This window comes from Osmerus eperlanus, chromosome 24, assembly GCF_963692335.1.
Source record: "Osmerus eperlanus chromosome 24, fOsmEpe2.1, whole genome shotgun sequence".
NCBI classification, from domain to species: domain Eukaryota; kingdom Metazoa; phylum Chordata; class Actinopteri; order Osmeriformes; family Osmeridae; genus Osmerus; species Osmerus eperlanus.
In genome coordinates, this window is record NC_085041.1 from 2,170,679 (window position 1) to 2,195,488 (window position 24,810).

The window sequence follows — 24,810 nt, forward strand, 5'->3', positions numbered from 1 at the left end:
CTGTTGTTTTCCATTGACTGCTCAGTCCACCCCAGCATTAAAACGCTGAGCGGTCCGAATGTAAGTGCCAGGGTTCATAGTGGGATGTTTATCAAGGTATTTTTAGCCCTGGATTTAACCACAGTGAGCTTCCTTTGATTGGCGACAGAACCGACCACTGAAAGTCATGGGCTCTGAGATGAGTGTCGAGTTATGGATGTTCATTTGAGGATTCTGGGGGGAAGTGAGTCAACTAGCATAATAGTCAGCATTCTTCAAATGTGTCGAACTGGTCATAGCATATTTGATACCTGTGCTGTATGGCACAACACAATTGTAATCAAGGTTTTTAACATTCACCGATCACAAAGCATGTTAGTTGGTCATTTTGAAGTTGAATATTATGTTAGATAAGTGAGTAAATCTGGTTGATGCAACAGAACTGAGTAACAATGAAAGAGACTGAAATTATTTTGTATTCTCTTTTTCCCTCTTTCTAGTGTATTAAGCAACGATGTCAAGGCGTACAAATGAAAGCTAGAATGTTACTAACAAGTACACTGCCCATGCAAAAACAAAGGCAGTCAAGTCCCATGGCAATCCAGTCCCTAGAAATACCACCAGATATCTTTTTTTATTTAGGATTTAGGATTGTATGATGTGTAAGAGTAAGTATAAAACAATAAAATCACAAAGTTTATTTTAAATTTACACTGTCGTTTGTATTTATTTGCACTGATCATAACTTATAAATGTAATGGACATTTGTCGTTAATTTGAAAATAATTCAAATAGTTTGACATTTGAGGAATTTAGTTTATTCCAAATCTGTCAAGCACAGAGCATCACGGAGTAAAAAAAATATTCTGATATTTAAATATTTGATTTACGGAAGTTCAAGTTGTGAGGTAAATCAACATCTGTACGTCCACAACGTCAACACATGGAGGAACTGTACGTCGCCGCACCGGGCATTGGAGGGATGGATTCACTGGGGGGAACGACAGTATTGACAGCCTACTAAAGCATACGTTAGCTAACTTAATTTTCTCAAGATAACCTACACCACAGGGTCTTGGTCGTCGTGTGAGCCCCTGCAAGCAAATAGGTAATTATATATTTTTTAAAAGGTAACGTAATATTACTACTTAGCCAGCTCAATCTTTCAGACATTGTAGCCTACATACGCTGGTTAGGTTATATGCATTGTGTTAGCACGGCTACTGTAGCTAGCGTAGCGAACGTTAGCTTGTCAGATATCTGTGAATGTAGCTTGCTACTTTGCTTCCTAGCTAGCTTATTAAGCCAAGATAAATTTAGCTACTAGCTTGCGAGCTACTAAACTAGCTAGCCTTGCGCTTGAATGGTGATGGCTGTCGATCATGGTTAGCTGTCGCGGGTTGCACAACAAGCTAGAGCTGACGAGAAAAGCTAGCTGCAGTTAAAACAGAAAGGTGCTCAGTGTGTGTTTTTGACAAATATCACATAACGCTAGTAATTCTGCAGGCCTTTGCTGCAGGTAGCTGGACATCTTCCTGTGTAAAAGCAACTTGATACTTCAGCTTTTTACGTGTGTTACTTGAGGGGGACATTTGTTGACGCCAATGAAAGACTGATTGTATTGTACGCAGCTTGCTTGCGTGGCGAACCACTGGATTGACCGGTATTGCAACCGAGTAAGTACAGGTAGTCTATTCTGCTTGCTAGGTACATTTGAATATTCATATAATAACAAGAAAAGGGGACTTTTTATTGTTAACACGTTTAGGTAGCATACATTATATTTATTTAGATACATGATCTGAAAGCAAAAGGTGAGTCTGATGTTATTACGGTTTTGAACGTTAGTATAAAAACAAGATTTTGTTGGCATTCATCGAACGTGTAGCCTGAGAAATCACACCCCGTGAATACAATTTGGGTCAAAGCCTATGCATAGCCATAGCAACAACACATCAATTTTTATAACTATTGACATCTTTTTTTGACATCTCTGCTGTCATCCTTCATTCACTTCTCCCTCACGCACTGCACTTTACATAACCATTACACCTTTCTGTTTGTATACCCTTCTCTCGCTCTCCTCCACCCCTCTCTCTCCCTCACCCTTCTCTCTCTCCCTCACCCTTCTCTCTCTCCCTCACCCTTCTCTCGCTCTCCTCCACCCCTCTCTCCCTCACCCTTCTCTCGCTCTCCTCCACCCCTCTCTCTCCCTCACCCTTCTCTCTCTCCCTCACCCTTCTCTCTCTCCCTCACCCTTCTCTCGCTCTCCTCCACCCCTCTCTCTCCCTCACCCTTCTCTCTCTCCCTCACCCTTCTCTCGCTCTCCTCCAATTCTCTCTCTCACTCACCCTTCTCTCGCTCTCCTCCACCCCTCTCTCTCCCCTCACCCTTCTCTCGCTCTCCTCCACCCCTCTCTCTCACTCACCCATCTCTCTCTCCCCTGTCTCTCTCCAGGTGGTGTACTAGAGCCCATACCACCAGCCCCCATACCTGCGTCGGCAGGACTTTCCCCTGAAGTGTGTGTCGGCCGGGGTGAAGGCGGGGGGGGAGGCAGGGCCATGCTCCAAGACTGAGGAGGGTCCTCAGAGGCACACGCACAGGGTCGGCGTCAGGGGTCCGGGAGCGGTTTCCGTGGCGATGAAGCTAAAACAGCGCATGCTGGTTTTGTGTGCCATCGTTCTCCTGCTGGGATTGGTCAAGATATTTCTGCTGGATGGAGGGGAGGGCTCTGTGGCAAGCCGGAGGGATCTCCGAGCCTTCCGCAAGGTGGGTGGGTGTCTGGGTCGTGGGCAAGCGTAGGCTATGCCAGCTCCCGACACAGAGGCGTTTTAAGTTTTAAAACATGTTTTTATTCTATGGCGTTCGAGTCAGTTCAGGGTCCCTCGTGCTCAACTGTGTTGTGTCGTGTCTTTATGTTTTAACTGTTGTTGCGTGTCTTATTTGATTGGTGCACAACTTTGTACAGCACTTTGTTCATCATTAGTTGTTTTCAAATGTGCTTCACAAATAAATTGACTTGATTTGCCTACGGGGGTATTCCAGAAACCCCGAGTATGTCGCATAACCTGCTAAGTTAACTCCCCAGCTGACACCCAGCGTTGTAGCAACATTGCCAGTAAGTTGCTGCAACATTGTGTGTCAGCTGGAGAGCTAACTCACCCGGTAATGTCGCATAACCTGCTTTCCCTTCACGCCCCCTATGTGAGCGCCCCTGTGTGGAGCATGAAAGCGTGTGCGTGTGCCCCCAGATGGAGGCAGGCCTCTCCCTGTCCAGGGGCGCTCGGCTCACAAACACCCTGCAGTCTCCGTGGGAGGTGGCGGGCCAGTGGGTGGGGCCCAGGGAGGTGTACCCGGAGGAGACCCCCGAGCTGGCGGCCGTCCTGACCGCCCTCAGCACCGCCCGGGTGGAGCGCGCCGACGTGGGGTACAAGGGCACCCAGCTCAAAGCCCTGCTCGTGCTGGACGGGGGCCAGAAGGTGGTCTTCAAGCCCAAGAGGTGGGCTGGAGGAGGAGGAGCGGGATGTAACCGGGCACTTTGTCCCTTTTCCCACACTTGTACACACACAGACTTGATTAGTAAGAGTGTGTTGTCTTTCCTCAGGTACAACAGAGACCATGTGGTGGAGGGGGAGCCGTACGCAGGCTACGACAGACACAATGCGGAGGTGGCTGCCTTTCATCTGGACAGGTAGGACTGGACCACTCTCTCCTCCTGCCTCTCCTCCTGCCCCTCCTCCTCCTCCTGCCTCTCTTCCTGCCTCTCGTCCTGCCTCTCGTCCTGCCTCTCGTCCTGCCTCTCGTCCTGCCTCTCGTCCTGCCTCTCCTCCTGTGCCTCTCCCTCTGACCCCCCTGCCTCTCCTCCTCCCCCTCTCCTCCTGTGCCTCTCCCTCTGACCCCCCTGCCTCTCCTCCCTCCTGCAGGATCCTAGGGTTCAGGAGGGCGCCCCTGGTGGTGGGGAGATACGTCAACCTCCGCTCTGAGTTCAAGCCCGTGGCTACAGACCAGCTGTTGAGCACCTTCCTAATGCAGGGTGAGTCTCTCTCTAAATACATCTCTCTCTCTCCCTCTCTATCTATGTCTCTCTCTCCCTCTCTCTCTCCCCATTTACCTCTCTCTCTCATGCACACACCCCTTATGAACACGAAGAAACCATGCCCTTCTCTGTTTGCCGTGGGTGGAAGACTCCTTTGCAGTGTACACACAAAGGTTGTGTATTTAGTATTTAGCCGTAAAAGCCCAGAAGAAACACTGGTACAATGTGGGGCTGGTGGGGGAGGTCCAAAGACTCCTGGGTGTGTCTAATATCCTCCTCCCCCCCCCCCCCACCAGGTAATAACACCTGCTTCTATGGGAAGTGTTACTACTGCAGAGAGAGCGAGCCGGCCTGTGCGGAGGGGGAGATGATGGAGGGCTCGTTGACGCTCTGGCTCCCGGATGTTTGGCCTCTGCAGAAACACAGGCACCCCTGGGGACGAACCTACCGAGAGGGCAAACTGGCCAGGTGGGTGTTTCTGATGAGGGTGTTTTTAAACTGTCATTCAGTGTTTTGGCAAGGTGGGTGTTTCTGATCATGGTGTTTTTAAACTGTCATTCAGTGTTTTGGCCAGGTGGGTGTTTCTGATCATGGTGTTTTTAAACTGTCATTCAGTGTTTTGGCCAGGTGGGTGTTTCTGATCATGGTGTTTTTAAACTGTCATTCAGTGTTTTGGCCAGGTGGGTGTTTCTGATGAGGGTGTTTTTAAACTCTCATTCAGTGTTTTGTTGTGAATGCCCATACGGTGTGTGTAGAAGTGACTAAGTCCGGTGTGTGTGCTTGCGTGTGTGTGTGCTTGCGTGTGTGTGTGTGTGTGTACTGTAGGTGGGAGTACGACGAGAGTTACTGTGAGGCCGTAAAGAAGATGCCCCCTTACGACGCCGGACCCAGGCTGCTGGACGTCATCGACACGGCCATCTTTGATTACCTCATCGGTAACGCAGACCGCCATCACTACGAGAGTTTCCAGGACGACGGGGGAGCCAGCATGCTCATCCTCCTTGACAATGCTAAAAGGTACAAATTCCACGCACAAAAACACTCATTTTAAGTGCAAACTCCTTGTTTTTGAAGCATCTAACCTCATTTCCCCGTCCCGGAACATCTCCCTGTCCCCCTGTCCTCCCTGCGTGTCCTAGAACTGGAGTGCCGTCCCAGAAAGTGTGTTCAGTAGTCTGCAGGGTCACGTACCAGCCAAGTGTGGCTAATATTTTCTGACGGCCTCTGTGAACAGTGTGTATCACAGTAGCAGGCCTTAACTCCAGTCTCTGGGAACAGTAGCAGGCCTTAACTCCAGTCTCTGGGAACAGTAGCAGGCCTTAACTCCAGTCTCTGAACAGTAGCAAGCCTTAACTCCAGTCTCTGTGATGTGTTTCTTTTTTGGAAGTTTTGGCAACGCAGCCCTGGATGAACGGAGCATCATCGCCCCACTTTACCAGTGCTGCATGTGAGTACAGAGATTCACACACGCCCCACACACACACACCCGCACAAAATCTTAACTGAAATTGTTGTTCAAGTGTTTGAGACAAAGAGAGAATACTGTGATGGTGATACGGTGAACTTAAACAATGAAACACGATCTATGTAAAACTGTCACCAGAATCCTCTCTTTTCTACAGTCATGGGATCCAACGAGATGCTGTTTTCTCTGCTGTTCTGTTCTTGTCCTGTAGAGGGAGACAAAAGTCATTACATTTCTCAACTGAGCGCGTGGGATAAATATTAATGTGATTTTAAATGGGCGCATATGATGTGCTTGTGTGCTCTTATATTCTGATCCTGGGCTTCACACTTCTGTTAAAACATCACTATCCTGTAACCCAAGTGATCTCTCTTGTTGTCTCTCTCTTCCTCCCTCACCAACTCCCCCTGTCTCACCCTCTCCTCTCACCCACTCTCCCTCTCTCACCCTTTCTCTCTCACACACTCGCTCCCTCTCTCACACTCAAAACCTCCCCCCACACTCTCTCAAACCCTCTCTCTTTTCTCTCTCACCCTCTCCCTCTCTCACACTCTTTCTCTCACACACACTCGCTCTCCCTCTCTTTCTCACACTCACAACCTCCACCCCCCCACACTCTCTCAAACCCTCTCTCCCTTTTCTCTCTCTCGCTCTGTCCCCCTCTCTCTCTCAAACCCCCCCCCCCTCCCTTCAGGGTGCGCGTGTCTACGTGGAACAGGCTGAACCTGCTGAGGGGCGGGGCCCTGAGCGCAGCCATGCGCCTGGCCCTCAGCTTCGACCCCATCAACCCCGTCCTGGCCGAGCTGCACCTCGCCGCGCTGGACCGGCGCCTGGCGGGCATCGTAGCAACCGTCAAGCAGTGCATGGAGACGCAGGGTCAAGACAACACCCTCATAGAGGACCGCATGAACCTGCCCCACCCCTAGGCCCACCCGCCTCTCCCTCCAGACCCCCACGGCCCTGAGGGAAAGAGGGATGACGAGAAGCAGGAGAGGTTCCAGTGGACCATAAACGCCTCATTTACTGGAGGCAGGGAGGGTATTGGGGGAAGCAGAGGATGTCACGACATTCTGTGAGCTTAGTCAGACACCGGTGTGGTTGGACATGAGTTGGATGAGGACCATTGTGTTACTGTAGCTTCTTACAGTATTTTCCTAGCTGCCTAACCCCAGACTCATGGAGGTGACCTTTCCTTTACCTGGTCCTCCTCCTCTGTCAAATCCTGTTTCAGGAAGTGAGAAGAAAGGTGACCTTCAGAAGACGGGTTTCATTCTGACAGAATCTCTGACAAAACCGTTCCACTTCCTCGCGAGGAGGAAATACAAAAATACAACAATTTAGGACTGGATGTGGGAACACTCAGGACAGTAGGGGTGAGAATATGACCACTACCCCCCCCCCCCCACACCACCACCACCTTTTCCTCCCCACTGACTGGACATAGTGTGAGAGATTGAGGACTACTGTGTCTGTCTTTCTGTGTGTGTGGGGGTGGGGGGGGGGGTAATGATGTACACGCAAGACTGGCAGATTTTGCCAGGGGGAGTTGCAGATGGACATTAAAGGATCTGGAGCGATTTCTCGCTACCACGGTGGACTTGAGTTCGATCACATGACGTTGCTGTTTAGTCAATGCAGATCCTGAATGCAGATTTTCATTTCAGTGCCCTTGTGAGTTAAGATGTTTGGATTGTAACGGTCCACTGTCATGGAGAGAAACCCGTGGGCCGGTGTGTACATACAGAACTAACTTAAATAGCATTACTGATAAATATGAGAATTATAATATTAAGGAACCCTAATTTAGTGTTGTACGTGTGTGTGTGTACGCTTGCGTGTGTGTGTGTGTGAAGGAATGAGTGTGTGTGTGAGAGGTACCAAACAATAAGTAAGTATGCTACTGATGGTGCAGGACTGGGGAAACAGTTGCAGGTGCACTGGTATTGGTAACTTTAACAATAAAACATGGCCTGTTTAAAAGCGCCACTAAACTGGCCTCTGTGTTTTATATCTGCCCATTAACCCTTTAGACAAGCAACATGTAAAGCAGGTGCCATAAAGAGCCTCAGTGTTAAACCAGTGGGCTGTGTCTTGACTTTCCACATAGGGTACTGATAAAGAAAGTTTTTTGTCCATCTCTTCATAAACGGAGTGACTAAGTTCAGTTGAGTTCTGGATTTTAATAAGTATTATCAATATGCAGATTGGGAGAGAAAACCAGACCTCTGACAATAAATGACAACACAACACCAGGCTTACGTCTCTCTCAGCGCTGAAGGCGGAGGACCATCTTCAGAATCAGAATGGGTTTTTATTTGCCGTGAAAAAGTCAACCCCTAGACTGCTCCTACAGGAGTACAGTGTGGGAACAGGAAAAAACACCTCAGCACATGGGCACATACATTGTACAACATTACAGAACTTATGACATGCAAAGGGGGTGGGGGGGTTGGGTGGAAGCCAGGGCAAACAAGCAGCATCTGGACCTGCCTTAGGCCTCCGACTTGCCAAGCGCGACCACTACTAACTACGCCAAAGAAAAGCTATCTTTTCTTTGACGCGGGTGGCCTCTTACATACCTGAGGAGTGAGTTTCACGGATTCACACCGTTACACACGCACATTCTGGGTTTGATGTGATGTTAGTTCGGGACTTCCACACTTAATGCGAGCGCGCGCAGCGCTCATGTTAGTCATGTTATTAATGTATAGGCCTAAATTATGATTAACTTCGCTCAAATCAGCCATGACATTTTTTGGCTGACTTGAGCGAATAATAGTTTTTTGGAGCTTTATGTAGCCGTTCTTCAATTGGTAAAACCTTGTCTAGTGAAGGATTAATCATTAATAATAATATATAACTTAAGGTAAACTGAACAAATTGGTTATTTCAGAAGATTGTATCAACCCCATGAAGTAGCTCTCAGTTTCAAAAAGGTTCGTGATCCCTGGTCTATAGGCTACACTGTCGACTTTCCGTTGTTCCCGTCTCTGCTAAAGGGAGACTAAGAGTATTCGAATGGAATCTCAACTGAAATTGTGGGATACATTTATTGATGTGGTCGCATATCACTCTGCTCTCATGTCCCGAAGTTGGACTTTCCTCTCACATCACTGGCCCAATGACCTATCTAAGATAGCCTATCTTCTCTCCCCGTCTGTGTCTCTCTCAATTTAGGCTATCTAAAGGGCACGCAATGGAATTCACCTTGGATGATGAAAGATGGTTTCAATAATAGTTCAACTTTTTCAGTACACAAGTTGATCTATCTCTCACTCTCATCTCTCAATCCTTTGTCATTTAGACAAATGACAAAACAAAGGAAAATAGTTTCATATTTAAAATGACACATCGTCGAATGTACGCACAAACAAACTTGTTCAAGTTAGTTTATTCAGTTGATGGTACATATTTCATTTTTTGTGTATAATCATAACGAGTGTGTGTGCTGCGGCCGAAACTTGTGGCTTCTATATCTGCGGTTAAAGAGAAAGAGAAAAGGTGGGGAAAAAAGCCTAAAACAGAACTTGTCCAGGCATGTTGACTAGTCAATGTTGAGCGCTATTATTTGTATAATTATTATAATATAATAATTATTATTCTAATATAATTATTATTATTATCACAAAATGGAATGCAGGCTAAATTAAATTACAAACGTGCCTGAAAGAGATGGAACTTCGCCGGACAGTTGGACAACTCAACTCGTCTGAGTCAATTGAGGTCCATTATTTACTCATTGCGCGCATAATACACACTCTCACACACACATTCTCTTTCTCTCGCTCGCTCGCGCAGTAAGTAAGTTTGTATATCATGGGGGAGTTTTTTTCCAGTCACTCCAGTCCCTCCGTGCCCACTCGCTTTTAAAAGCATCCGAGGCTTGCACTAAAAAACACATTCTGTTGAGCGCAATGGATGGGGAGGCTGATTTGGAGGCCAGGACGCGTCGATGCGGCTGGAGAATTGCCTTGGCCATTACTGTTCAGAGCGCAGTTGTGGCTGTGTGTTTTGCTGCAGTTTTCTACGTATATTACCTAGTTCAGCAACGGGTAAGTCTAACTTTACTTTTTATTTACAAAATATTGACAGCGACAAGGTTTGTCTGTTAGGTGAGGCTTTCAAGGTATTTTATAGGGTTTTATGGTTTTATATGACCACAGTTTTATAACCACACTTGGATTTTGCTCACAAGGTCACAAACCACCAACCTTCAACTACAACCAATATCCACGTTAGGTTTAAGATGCAAGCTGTGTGGTTGGTGGCTATTCATAAACAAAACTATTATTTTCTCTTAACAGATCAAATATATTTAAAGACAGATAGTCTGGTCGGCTTACCATTGAGTTGAATGGGATATATCAAGTCTTAGAATATTTTATCCATTTATAAACTTTTACAAAAGTGAGCGAATGACAAAGCCGTATGTGTTTATCGTCATTCCGTGGGCGTCTGTGGTTTTGTGTTCCTGATACAACACCTCATCAGAGACTTTCCCTGCTCTACGTTGCCCACCAACAATCAGTTAGGCCAAACTTGTCTGAGGCCAGCGTATCTGGTGTTCTCTCAAGGCATGGTCTTTACGAAGAGAGGGGACGTATTTGTAATGGTGAAACTATTCACACCATTTATTCTAGAGCGTAGGAGTCATGAACCTGCCGAGGCTGGCCCACCCGCATGTTTACACTTTCGAGGCTCTCGCTCAAGTACACATTCTATCAGAGCACAGCACAGTGACTTGTAGACACCACGTGCGGGTCGAGAATCGCAGGTCATTACACTTGTGTGTGTGCAGTAGACTACGTCTGACCTCTAATGTGGGCGTTGTTGTGGTTGTCCTGTTCCTGCTAGCTGCGGTATTATGAGTCCCCTCCATCACATAGACTTCCCCTTCGCGGCTCTCTCCACCAATAATATGGTCGGTCGACATGGGGAATACGCTCAAAGGTCAATTAATGAGCAACCTTAAACCACTAACGTATGCTTTCCCCCGCTGTCCTTGAAACATTCTGTAGATAAATAGTCTGCTGAGTCATGAGAATCATTAAAGCAGAACTGGATTGAACCTAGGTTGACCACAGTTACACATATGAAAACAAAATGACATTTTATTATATTTATTTTTATAATTCTTCCAGGAGCCAGAAGGGTCTTACAGCAAGGACATCTACATACAGTTCCATCCGATCTCAGGTTAGTGGTTGTGTGTGTGAGTGATACAGCACACTGCACCGAACCAAACAGCAACGCTCAGTAAGAGAAGGCTGTCGTTCTCAAGCACGTGTTCGCCCCTCTCTCTCCCCCTCTCTCTCTCCCTCTTTCCCCCTCTCTCTCTCCCTCTCTCTCCCCCTCTCCCCCCCCCCCTCTGTCCCCCTTTCTTTCCCCCTCTCTCTCCCTCTCTCTCCCCCTCTCTCTCTCTCCCCTCTCTTTCCCCCTCTCTCCTCCGCCTTTCCTCCAGTAGTGGACAACGACGAGAAGGTGGAATTCCAGACCTACACGGGCAACCTGATTACCTTGAGCGAGGACAAGACACAGATTTTGGTGGGCTGTAACGGGCCCCACATCCTCCACGTGGAGGTGTGTGTGAGTCTCCTGGACCAGTGGGACAGCCAGGTGGACAGCCGGGTGGACGGAACACTGACACTGCGTGTGAACAACCAGCCCAAGATCTCCTTCCCCCTGGTCCTCACCAGGGAGACTTGTGTCAGGCAGCAACAGATAATCTATCTCCACAAGCGAGAGGTCGCCACTGTGTATTTAAATTTGACCAACCTCCAGGTGAAGCTGACTTTGGGGCTTCAATACCTGCTGGGTCAGTGTATGTTCTGAGGGCCCAGGGTATGAGGGCCCTAGAGGGACACTCTGGGCCCAGGCTCTCTTCAACATACTGTACATAGTAGGCCAGGAAGTGACTTAGACCAGCACTAGAGGTCTAGTATATTGTATTGTATATTGCATACTATTTTGTATATTTAGGAGGTTTATTATTATTTTATTTCTATTCTATTTTAGCTTATCATAGATGTAATCTATGTTCTTAGTACTTATATGTTATGTTATGCTAGGTTGCTTGCGTTGTCTTGTCCCAAGAGTTTCAGGCGTCCAGTCTGAACTTGTGTTGTTCTGTGCACCTGACGATAAAAACTTGAAACACTGAAAGACCAGCACTGAAAGAAAGACACACCCACACACACATGTTCCAGTCTGCCAGTGAAGTGACACCATTAACGTCCTGGTTCACCTATGAATGTTTTCCGGCCACAGGATCCTTCACCACCACCAGGGCCTCAGTCAAGCAGAGAAAGGGGAATCCTCTGCTCTCTGTGGGCTGGAAGCTGATGGCAGGCCTCTTAATTCTGTCTTCAGCTGATCAGTCTCTTGTGCTGACTAATCAGGAAAACCCCAGTACCCCCCCCCCCCCCACTCCCACCACAAACAAAAACATTCTGTGGCCTATTTGATAGGTACTGTAAGTTTTTGCAAATTGTGTGTACGTGTGTGTCTGCGCACGTGTATAAGTGCGTGGAACTGACTTACTTGAAGCCATTGATTGTACTGCACAAATTTCACAGCTGTGTTGGTGACAGCGTTACATTTCTTACGATGTTAAGACACAGTTTACCCAGAGTCCACTGGTCAAAAAGGAATGTAGTTCTAGAATGAAGAAAACCTTTATGAATCAATGAATGTATGAAGAATGCAAACTCTTTATGATTTTGTTCGGGTCATATTGAAGTGTTGGATTGTAGGATTGTTTGTGCAAGTGTCTGTAAGATTTGATCGAATGCCTCTTTGCGCTGATTTCTTTGTTATTTTATCTTGTTTACGAAGTGTTGATTGAGGACTGAAATAGAGTATAAAAAATATACATATTTGTTTCCCTCTCTCTCTCCAACCCTTCTGAATGGAGACATTCCACACCCAAAATATCCAACATGCACCCTGGATAGTAGTGTGTGGTGTGGAACTGGCAGCAGAAAGTGTCTTAGGTCTGTTATTTAACAAACATGTTTATTTTTGTATTTGTATATCCGATTTTTACTATTAAACTATGGTAGTGTGAAAACAGAGCAGTCTGAGTCCCTCTTTACGCCTATCTCTCTCTGTCTTTCTCTCTGTCTCTCTCTGTCTCTCCTGTCTCTCCTATCTCTCCCCTGACCTCCACCTTTCTCTCTCTCTGTCTCTCAAATCTCCCCCCTGACTTCCACCTTTCTATCTCTCTCTATCTCTCTCTCTCTCTCTCTCTCTCTCTCTCTGTCTTGTGCAGCAGTATCAGTTCCTCCTCATAAACTGTTATCATAAGACACACACTCTTGGTTTCGTCATCAGTCTAAAGAACATCGAAGAGAAAGTAAACTAACTACAAAAGCGTTCTGCATGATCACGGTATCGTTGCAACTGGTCTTATGAACTCCCACCTGCACACACTGTGCTGTACATATTGTAAACAGGCTTTCTGACACTGGCAATTCATTGCTGCATTACTGAATGAGTTTATTTAGTCAGACTGCAATGGGACTGAATTAGTTTAATGACACTGCAAGAAGGGAGTGGGTTGATTTCGTCTGACTATTTAAATCACAGTGACAGTATATGCAAGAGGGTAGTGTGTTAAATCACAGTGACAGTATATGCAAGAGGGTAGTGTGTTAAATTGGGTAAAAATGGTTCATGCAGGAGAGTCTGAGACTCACGCATCAGCACTACCATCACATTACATTCAAATGTACATTTCGACCTTGTCACTATTTAAATCACAGTGACAGTGTATGATGAAGAGGGGCACACCCAATGCTGCATCTGTGAATGCGCGTGTGTCCATCCAGATCTCTTTTTTAAAAGCAAGTTTGTTCTCCATCCAACTTCGGACTTTTTGGGGTCAGTTTTGTTGCAAGACTCTTCCCATAGTAGGGATTCCCTGCTAAGTTTCTTATTGTGTTACAATGCTTAGATGGAGGGTCTCCGTGAAGAAGGAGAGATAAACCACAGCCCGTAAAAACTGGCATCCCCACGCGGGTATTGGTTTGTGTGTATGGAACTTGCAGTATCAACGTTGCAACTTTAACAGCGAAAATAGAGCAAAGGGAATTCCCTCAGTGCTTGTGATGCAACTTCTTTTGTCAGGAGAAAAGTGGGAGGAGAGGATGATGGGAGGATTTCAGTTCCTCTTTCAAAGGGAATGTGGTTCCCACACACACCCTCTCCCGAGGCAAGTAGGGTGAAGTGCCTTGCCCAAGGACACAAGGTCATTTGGCACTGCCGTGAATCGAACTGGCAACCTTCAGATTACTAGCCCGCTTCCCTTACCACTCAGCCACCTGACTTGTAGGGGCTAGACGATCACTCTGTCTGCCAAAGGAGGTGTGTATCAGTCTAGGACATACTGCAACAGTAGGACAGAGAAGGAGGAGTCATCCCGACAGTCTGGGAGTGGCCAACTGGGTAACAAAACAGGGTTGGAGGGAACTCCTGAACGAGCATGTTGCTCTGATGGTTGTAGTACGTGGGTGGGAAAAAGGTTTACGGTGATGCTATTCTTATCAGTGAGTGGGATGTGATGGTCTATAAAAACAGTAATAGTCAGAGGATTCCCCATTCGCTGCTCAGACACAACGTCATGGACGCACAGCTGAACAGAGAGATGACTTTTCAGGTGTTAATACCTCAGGGCTGCCCTTCACATACTACTCCCAGCTCCTGGAACAGGTGTACGGTTGCCGTGACGGCACTGATGGGGCTGATCATCATCGCTCTCTCAGTGGGATTGTGTGTCTTGTTGACTCTGGGAACCAAAGGGGTAACAGCTGTGAGTTTGTGTGTTTCTCTGTGCATGTGCGTGTATGATTGTGCTTGATGTAATGACTGTTGGATAGACGTCTTTGACGTAGTGTAATGTTAACATGTGCGACATAATTGATCAGATAATTGATTTCTGCCAAATGCTCACCATCATGTTGTGCACTTTCTCTGTCTGCGTCTAGGATGTCAAACCAGAAAACGCTCCCGAGAAATTCAAGCAGACCTTCAATTTACAAGGTGACTGTTTTGCATGTGCACAACACACACACAGAACAAGATCGCAAAGCACCGACTTGCATTGAACTTGTATTTTTAGCAAAGAAGAGCAACATTTTGATCCCCGGGCCTTCCTCGGGATGCAGATAGCTTGCTGTCAAATATGTTGGTTTTGTAAGAAATACTGGATTTATACATGACAATGACATCTGACTCAGAGGCTAACCCTACGGTTGTTTTCCAGAGCCCATCGCTAAAAAACAGTACAACATCTTCACAGCCCCTAAAGACGGCAAGTTCATCCTCCATGGCCAGGTGATCCTCGAGGATGCCAAAAGCTACGAGTCAGAAGTTGTTTACCTCGAAAAGAAATGGAGGTCAGGGAACACAGAATTGATCCAAACGCGCAAAGTGAGTTGCTTTCAGGAAATCATATTTGCCGCCGAATTAGATATGTTTGAAGGCTTGCGAGTCTTCCTCACCTTCAATACAGACCACCGCCCCAACCGTACCGCGACCACATTCCACGTTTACGAGCTATGAACCGGACAGGCTAATCAACTGTAAACATGAATACAGCCTGCAGTTCTGAGGCTTTGTGCTTACAGACTACAAGGTACTTGCCACACCACTGTGGCAGAGTTGGGTTTCCTCTCTACGTCAGGTATGTGGCTACTCTAAGTAAACGAGCCATTTGAGAGTCCTGATCTTATTTAACCCTTGTGTTATCTTCGGGTCATTCTGACCCATCAGTCATTGTGACCCACCGTCGTATTGCGACAGATTTACCGCATACAAAGACAAAGTGAAGCATTTTCTTTTAACCGTTGGGCTGTCTCAGACCCCCAACATTGCAAAGGTTAAAAGAAAATTATTTTAATTTGTTTTTGTATTGGGTAAAATTGGGTAAACACAACGATGGTTCGTTATGAACCTTTGGGTCATGTGACCCGAAGGCAGCACGAGGGTTAAGGGTGCTGGGGAGAACATGCAGTCTTTGTCCACGCATGCCAAATGCACTCCTAGTACTTTAGATACTTCCACTGAATTACAGATGTAACCCTGGTAACCTGAGAAGGAGGCGTGTCGCTCCAACGCCTTTGGCATGACTGCTCGACCGCAACAGGAAGCACATTTACGAATCATAGACTGAGCTTGGATGTGATCCTCTCATTACACCAGACACGCAGTGCATTGTGGGAAAAGAACGTGATGCCGTTTTTTTAATTGATTGATCAAGTTTCATGTTTCTAAAATCAAACTGTGATAATTGTATTTTTTGTAACACAACCAAATTACAATGACGTTTCTATGTTTCTATACAACCAGTTGTGGTATATGAAGTTTTGTAATGTTACACAAAATATATATATTTATTGGGTGCAATATGTTCTATACTGAAATGATCTATTATTAAATGGGATGAAATTAAACCATATTTGTATTTGAATTCTAATTTAACGGCAAAACATAATATTGATTATGAGATAAGCAAATTTATAGAAATCTTTCTTAAACTGCATTCCCATAAATCATGCAATTGACTACATTCAAATACACAACAGACACATATACATTATGTATACATAATGTATATAGGAATAATGTTTATAGTGCATACCTGGTCATATCTTTGGTTAAAGGTAACTTTCACTCAAGTGATCGTTGAGTTTCCCCCCACGTATTCTGCAACACCTCGGAAACTGTCCTGAGGCGATTGCGTAGGCATGAGTTTGGTTGGCTGTTCTGCGAAAGAAAAAGTAAAAAATGTGTCGGATAGTGTCTGACTGTGAGGTCATGCTGACTGTGCTCGGTGCTCAGAGATACGAGCACAGGTGCTGTTTAAACAGCAGCATGATCCGAACAATGCACTCAGACATCCCAACCTGAAGAGACTCATTTCCAGTGACTTATCTCCGCCCCCGCCACCCTAGGCGGGATGAAGAGAGCCTTTGTCGTCTGTAGGAAGGACCGGCACTGCGGCTCACACAGACCAAACTTAAGTCAACCCTATAAGAGCCGCTCCTGTCTGACATTAGGGATGCGTACATTTACATTTAGCAGAATCTTTCAGTCATGAAAATTTTAACATTACATTACATTTAGCAGACGCTCTTATCCAGGGCGACTTACAGTAAGTACAGGGACATTCACCCCAAGGCAAGTAGGGTGAAGTGCCTTGCCCAAGGACACAACTTAATATTGCACAGCCGGGAATCGAACTGGCAACCTTCTGATTAATAGCCCAATTCCCTAACCGCTCAGCCATTTGACCCCCAATTTCTTCCACACCACCATCTTAAAAGATCCGTGCCAATTTCAATCCGTTCATTAACCGGACCTACGCGTGTGTAACGGGGGTGTCAGAGACGTAATCTTTCTCCGCCAGGGCCGTCGTTCGCTGCCATCGGGAGTCGAACCTGCCACCTCTGGACTGCCAAGCGCGACTACTACCAACTACGCCAAAGAAAAGCTAGCTCTTAATTGACGCGGGTGGCCTCTTAGATACCTGAGGAGTGAGTTGCACCGATTCACACCAGTTACACTTGCACTATAAACCGCTTTGATCGTTCTCTATGCTCACATAAGCTTCAGTCCTTCGGGGTACTGATCTGTGCATGTGCTGCTCATCGTTCTAATCGCAGCCTGGTCACCACGTCCCTCCCCCTTCTCCACACTAGCAGAGGTCACATCCCATTTCACGAGTTCAGTAATCACACCATAGATTGAATAGATAGCTTTTATTGAAGCAGAGCTGGTAGCAGAGCCAAGCCCGATGGTGGAGGAGGCTGGTAGCAGAGCCGGGCCTGGAGCGGTTGGTGGAGGCCGGGAGCAGAGCCGGGCCTGGTGTCAGGGCATGGACTCGGGGTGTGGCGCAGAGTCCTAATGGGTCACGGCCGAGCAGCAGCTCAAGCAGATCCCCTGGGAAGCATGGATAGATGACAGGGAGAAGCAGAGAAGAAAGGGAAGGGTGGGAGGGTGACAACAACATGCTAGCACAGGTACCAGAGGAATGGAAGATACTTTATACAGAACTCTTAATTGACAAAGGGGAGTTTGGTCACGTTCTTCCGTGCTTTACTGGGCTGATGCGTATTAGTTTGATTGGAGAAGGAGGAGTCTTGGTGTGTCACCTTCCTCCCGAACTTTAGTTAACCCTTTCAGGCCTAACTCCATTTCAGAACCATACCAGGAAACGAAAGGCAGTTTCAATCATGATGCAACATTACAGTATACGTAACATTCCAACCAGACAGGTGAGCTGTCAAGACAGGTGAAGTAGGTTCTCAAGAATAAACAGGTGAAATTTCCTTGATGGAAACCAGTTAAGCTTGCCAGTGTGTGGGTTGTGGTTATTGGATGGTTTATAAATAACACGTCAGAGATACCTTTAGGGCACCAAAACTGCATGTAGTACAAGAGTGGAAAGTACAAGTTCTGACTAGATGCTGACTAGCCGTTATTAGGAGAGCATCGAAAGTTGCTATCATGTCAGTATCAGTATTGCTCTACATCTACTAGGTTTTTGATAACCACTGACACCTCAACCATGAGTGAACTAGTCCTCTGTCCAGTAACTTCCCCTAGCAACGTCCCCTAGCAACGTTCAACTTGTGAGGGAAAAGCCCCCATGTGGAATGAATAAAATGTTTTGCTAAATCCTAAAAATAACTTTGGAGAGATGCAAAATCTAGCTTTAGTGAGATGATTGATTGAGAGAAATGAATGACTTTGAGTCTTCCAGAATGCAGACAGTAGCTTGACACTCATTAATTCAGGTTGATGTTATAACTCGAGACAACTATCATCTCAGTATGCCTGCGCTTCGTCCAGTAATTGTATATAACGGGACAAGTTATCCCTTATTTCTCAGTGTGATAAACGGTTGAAATGGAGTCTCACGGCGAATGCATGAGACTTGAGAGCCCTGCATTATTCATTTTAGTAATTAGTTTAGTTAGTTTACCTCAGTAAACTAACTAAGGTTTACTTTAGTTAGTTTACTAAAGGTTAGTTTACTAACCTTAGTTTAGGTTAGTTTACTGAGGACAGAGTCCCCAGTGAACATTCAAATACAGAGAAAAACGGTGCCAACATTACTGTGGCCTTTCCCTTACTTTGTGAATGTTGGGTTTCATAATAGGTCATGCTAAAAGCCATTATTATAGACGCGCATTGTACTGTATGCCTCATAAAGGCAAACCGAACACCCACATTTTATGTACAATATGATTTCGGAGCAACAAGTGTCTGGGTTGATGTGGAGAAGTTTCAGTATTAGGTTGCAAATACTGTATACTCTGATTTAAGAGTGGGTTAAATTAGTGGAGTCTCAGTGTGCAAAATCTTGTCACTTAAACACAAGTTTAGACTTGTACATTCAAACAGCACAGTGTCGCAGTGTTTTTGCTTGAACTCAACAGCTTGAATCTTACAAACTAAATATCCTCAAGGATCACAATGACTCATGCTTAGAGACTTGTTGCTCTTGTGGTTAGTGGTAACTGACTTAAAAAAAAAATTTTGGCTGTGATATATTGTTTTATTATTGTTGCTTGCTTTTTTTTTTTCCACAGGTACACTTGCACTTATAGCAGTTCATGTTGTTTAATTGTAACTTGTTTAACTACATGCTCTTATGGTTCTTCCCTTTGGCACTTATTTTGGTTGTTCACAATGTGTGCTTCATGTTTTGGCTACTCGCAATGTTTTGTGGCTATCTCGTTGTTATGATCAGTGACCTATGCACTTTGTAAAGCTCTCTCTTGGAAGTCGCTTTGGATAAAAGCGTCTGCTAAATGAATAAATGTAATGTAAATGTAAACATCAGGTTGATGTTATAACTCGAGACAACTATCATCTCAGTATGCCTGCGCTTCGTCCAGTAATTGTATATAACGGGACAAGTTATCCCTTATTTCTCAGTGTGATAAACGGTTGAAATGGAGTCTCACGGCGAATGCATGAGACTTGAGAGCCCTGCATTATTCATTTTAGTAATTAGTTTAGTTAGTTTACCTCAGTAAACTAACTAAGGTTTACTTTAGTTAGTTTACTAAAGGTTAGTTTACTAACCTTAGTTTAGGTTAGTTTACTGAGGACAGAGTCCCCAGTGAACATTCAAATACAGAGAAAAACGGTGCCAACATTACTGTGGCCTTTCCCTTACTTTGTGAATGTTGGGTTTCATAATAGGTCATGCTAAAAGCCATTATTATAGACGCGCATTGTACTGTATGCCTCATAAAGGCAAACCGAACACCCACATTTTATGTACAATATGATTTCGGAGCAACAAGTGTCTGGGTTGATGTGGAGAAGTTTCAGTATTAGGTTGCAAATACTGTATACTCTGATTTAAGAGTGGGTTAAATTAGTGGAGTCTCAGTGTGCAAAATCTTGTCACTTAAACACAAGTTTAGACTTGTACATTCAAACAGCACAGTGTCGCAGTGTTTTTGCTTGAACTCAACAGCTTGAATCTTACAAACTAAATATCCTCAAGGATCACAATGACTCATGCTTAGAGACTTGTTGCTCTTGTGGTTAGTGGTAACTGACTTAAAAAAAAAATTTTGGCTGTGATATATTGTTTTATTATTGTTGCTTGCTTTTTTTTTTTCCACAGGTACACTTGCACTTATAGCAGTTCATGTTGTTTAATTGTAACTTGTTTAACTACATGCTCTTATGGTTCTTCCCTTTGGCACTTATTTTGGTTGTTCACAATGTGTGCTTCATGTTTTGGCTACTCGCAATGTTTTGTGGCTATCTCGTTGTTATGATCAGTGACCTATGCACTTTGTAAAGCTCTCTCTTGGAAGTCGCTTTGGATAAAAGCGTCTGCTAAATGAATAAATGTAATGTAAATGTAAATATATCTGTGATCAGAAACGCTCCAGAAACAGAAACCTCCACTCACGGAAGCTGGTAGGAAGATTTCGGCCTGTATCTATTTCAGCGAGGTTTCCACTTTGATGCTGAATCATGCTGGTCAGGGCAAGCCTGGATGTGTGCCATGTAGTTTCAGTCCTCAACGATCCAGGAATTCCCAGTTAACAGCCCAATAAAAGACCATAAAAGGACATAAAACAGGCGGCCATCTTTAGACCGAAAGACAAGCCATGCAGAAATAGAGTAAAGACAGGCAAGATATGATATTCAAGGAGTTTGTATTTATTTTGGTTTGCGCTGTTCTTGTGTGTTCAGGGATAGGTGAGGTGCTCTACATGTGTGTTTACATTTACATTTAGTCATTTAGCAGACGCTCTTATCCAGAGCGACTTACAGTAAGTACAGGGACATTCCCCCGAGGCAAGTAGGGTGAAGTGCCTTGCCCAAGGACACAATGTCAGTTGGCATGACCGGCAATCGAACTGGCAACCTTCGGATTACTAGCCCGATTCCCTCACCGCTCAACCAACTGACTACTGAGTTCTTCCTGCATAGTTCTTCCTGCATAGTACCAGAAGCCTTAGGTTAAACGACTGTCTGGACAATGACAACATAAACAATTTGAATGAGTACCCGTCATTATAGAAACAAACTGACGTCCACAGGGGGGGGGGGGGGGGGGGGAGGGTTGAAGGAAGGACTTCCCAGGGCTGTTGTGGATGAGAAGCACATAACATCCGCGTGCCAGCCAGCAGTACACTGTGAAATGCCCTGGAGCGGGAAATGCCCCACCAGCCTGCAGTATGTTCCCCCGTACTCAGATTCACATTCACATTCCCCCGAGGCAAGCAGGGTGAAGTGCCTTGCCCAAGGACAAAACATCATTTGGCATGGCCGGGAACCGAACTAGCAACCTTCAGATTACTAGCCCGATTCCCTAACCGCTCAGCTACTGGGTGTCTGTCTGTACGTTTATCTGTGTCTGTCTTTCGGTTTGAGGAACAGAAAGCCGTGATATAACAGTAAATGCACACAACCTGGTTTGTTTTGACTTGCGTAACAATTTCCTATGCATGGCTTAGAGCACATTATCATTTCTGTGCTTTTGCCACCTGGTCTTTAGAAGAATCTAAGAAACAACGGCAATCATTTCTCGGTGTAGAACCATAAACATTTACAATCTGATGTTGACAAACTATGACAAAATAAAATGAACAGAGATAGTTTCCTGACGGCGGACATGAGTGCATAAAGGTTTCCCACTCCTGACGAGCGGGGAAACAGACAGACAGACATAAAAGGAGTTTTAATCTAGCAGAAAAGATAACAGGGTGATCGTCTTGCAGCAGGTAGGAGTAGGCTACCCATCTTTCCCTTCCAGTGAACCGTGAAACTGTGGTGCACAGTGCGTCACGTCGCAGCCGCATTTCCATTCAGACCAGTCCACCCCGTGTGCGTGTGTGTGTCTGAGGGGATAACCGACCGTTTTGAACCATCCTCTTCTTTCCCTACTCTCCACTGACTGGTGGGACCTGTGCTGTGCACAGGAGCTCAGGGTCGGTGTTTTGTATGTTAGAGTGTGTGTGTGTGTTCCCACCAGCATTGGGTTGTCTGTCTTCTGGTCTCTCTTTCCGTTGCGATAAACATTTCCACCTCAATCACAGCCACATAGGTCAGCTGACTTCCTGTCAGAGAGGTAGTGTCAGTGCAGGTGATTCGACAATTCAGAGTTTAATATAGTACAGACTGTTTATACTCACTGTATATGTATATGAATAGATAAATATGGTATCATAGTTTCCAAAGTGACCGGAATTCAAGGAGCAAACATATGTCAGTTGGTGAACCATTCGAGGTGTCGTTACATGAAACACAAATTGCACAAGACTGTTCCTGGATTTAATTAACAGAAAATCTTTCCCCACATTATTTCAGTCAAGAAAAGTGTTGTTATGTCAGTGCCTTCAACATCAAACAGCTGAATTCCAGTTAGTCAATATGGGTCATAGACACATGATAGAATATGTGGGCCTGTTTCATCAAGTCCTTCTGATGCCTATGCTGGTAGAGATATAGACATGGAGGTGAAGAAAATGCTGAGTGGTGCACAGATAGGCGGGGAGGGGAGGGGAGGGGAGGGGAGGGGAGGGGAGGGGAGGGGAGGGGAGGGGAGGGGAGGGGAGAGGAGAGGAGAGGAGAGGAGAGGAGAAGGGAGGGGAGGGAAGGGGAGAGGAGAAGGGAGGGGAGGGGATGGGAGAAGGGAGGGGAGAAGAGGAGAGGAGAGGAGAGGAGAGGAGAGGAGAGGGGAGGGGAGGGGAGGAGATGGGAAGGGGAGGGGAGGGGAGGGGAGGGGAGGGGAGAAAAGTCAAATATAAATGTGTTTTATTATTTCGATTTATTGACCACTAAGGTGTGTTCGGGGGAACGTGTCCCTGTAGTGCGGGCGCAGTAGCGGAACACTTTCTGTGTTCTGGTTGGCGGGCTTGTTCAGGAAAAGCGGCGTCTGAGTCATACTGAAGCTGTCAGAGTGCATCAAAGAGAACAAGAGAGGGAGCGAGAAAGGGACAGGAAAATGTAATCTTCGTAAACACAAGTTTGTGGAAAGAAATAACGTCTGAAAGCTGTATGTTGGAAAATCAGGCAGACTGGTTTGTGTTTCTGGGAAACGACAGGTGGGATGCAACAAGTTCAGATCAGTGCTGCTAAGTCAATTGAGGTTGTGCACACACACACACGCACGCACACACACACACAGTTGCCAATGTGAGGGGGCCCCCCTTAGACCATGCTCAAACCCACAATGGGAGCTAGTCTGTCCTGTCATTCTGATAATGACTGTATGACTGTTACCTCAGTTATCACTCTGACCTCATCTCACTCAGTGCCCTGCGAGGAGAGAGTGAGATACAAAGAGAGAAAATGACAGAGGGAGAAAGATAGAAAATGAAAAAGTGGAAGAGAGTGGGAGAGAGAGAGAGATAGACAGACGGGGGGGGGGGGGGAAGAAATAGTCAAGAAAGGGCTCCCATCTGTAACAAACATCAGGGACTTTCCCTGGCTCACTGGTGTCCCTGTCTGTTTCTCTGAACTCTCTGTGTTTGTATCAAAACAAATGACTGGTAGACCCCCAGTTCAGGCTTATCAGTTGCGATTCAAAGTCTTGATTTCGTATGAGCTTCTTATGCGTTCACTCTTCGCGTGTCGACTAAGAACAGGATCGTGTCGGTGTGTGGCCCCCCACCCTCGCTGGCTCGGATCATGGATGGGGTGGTTTTCCTCATGCACACACACAAAAAACACTTATCCCATCATTTATGAAATATTGGAGTCAACTAAAAGGGTCAGATGGCTGAGTGGTTAGGGAGTCGGGCTAGTAATCAGAAGGTTGCCGGTTCGATTCCTGGCCGTGCAAATTACGTTGTGTCGTTGGCCACTTCACCCTTCTTGCCTCGGGGGGGAATGTCCCTGTACTTACTGTAAGTCGCTCTGGATAAGAGCGTCTGCTAAATGACCTAATGTAATGTAAAAGTTTTCATGACTGAAAGATTCAATTCCAGACGTGAAAGACTTGGTTCAAATGATTTTGATTCACTTCATTTGATCTCGAAGAAATCTCAAGCGTTCAGGTACCAGGTGCATGATTACAGGAGAAAAAACGAAACATATAGAATAGCACATTAGCAGCAATGACAGATTCAATTAAATGAAGCAATTCAATCTTAGAAACAGTATTCAATTTCAGGTCCAAGCTATTGAAACTCAGACATACATGATGCCTTGTCTACACAGATAACATGGATGGAGCATTCGAAGTTAAGAGACGGTCACTATTGTTTTGTATGCTACCTTTCTTTTATTTAGCGTGGGCTAGGGCCAAACAAAATAAAGGTAGCCCACAAAACAATAGTGACCGTCTCTTGTGAAACCCAGACGTAACAGAAAGAACAGACGCTAAACCTAGTCTTAACTTCGAATGCGCCAACCCAATGCCGCTCCTCTCTTCATGGCGCCCGTTCCTAAAACCGCCCCTGTTTGTTTAACACTGTTTTGGAGTGGCGTAGTGGAACTGGCCCTTCACCACGCCACTCCCAAACAGTGTTAAAGAAACCAACATGTTTGTGGTATTGATGTTCTAACAGAGATTTGAACTTGAAAACACACACGTGTAGCCGGTGTGTGGTGAAACTCACTCCTCAAGTATGTAACAGACCACCCGCGTCAATGAATCGCTAGCTTTTCGTTGGCGTAGTTGGTAGTGGTGGCGCTTGGGAAGCCAGAGGTGGTAAGTTCGAACCCAATGCGGGACGATTTGCCCGATACACACGCACTAAGCTGGCTACAGGTGTCTTGACTCTGCACAGCCGATTCTCATTGCAGCGTCTCTTTACCAGCTCGTTTGCATGTGTCTCCTTGGGCC

General features: G+C 45.8%; 1 protein-coding gene across 2 annotated transcripts; it reads left to right on the forward strand.

The window, feature by feature from the left end:
* The first annotated feature begins 931 nt into the window (after positions 1 to 931).
* fam20b (FAM20B glycosaminoglycan xylosylkinase) lies at positions 932 to 7,526 on the forward strand. Of its 2 annotated transcripts, XM_062450829.1 has the most exons (10): positions 932 to 1,087; positions 1,611 to 1,655; positions 2,437 to 2,748; positions 3,231 to 3,478; positions 3,584 to 3,670; positions 3,903 to 4,012; positions 4,312 to 4,483; positions 4,841 to 5,032; positions 5,403 to 5,462; positions 6,175 to 7,526. In XM_062450829.1, the coding sequence occupies exons 3-10, from the start codon at positions 2,620 to 2,622 to the stop codon at positions 6,404 to 6,406; spliced, it is 1,230 nt and encodes a 409-aa protein (XP_062306813.1). In that variant the 5' UTR covers positions 932 to 1,087; positions 1,611 to 1,655; positions 2,437 to 2,619; the 3' UTR covers positions 6,407 to 7,526. The 2 variants fall into 2 exon arrangements, with proteins under 2 accessions (XP_062306813.1, XP_062306812.1); XM_062450828.1 differs by lacking the exon at positions 1,611 to 1,655.
* The last annotated feature ends 17,284 nt before the right edge of the window (positions 7,527 to 24,810 follow it).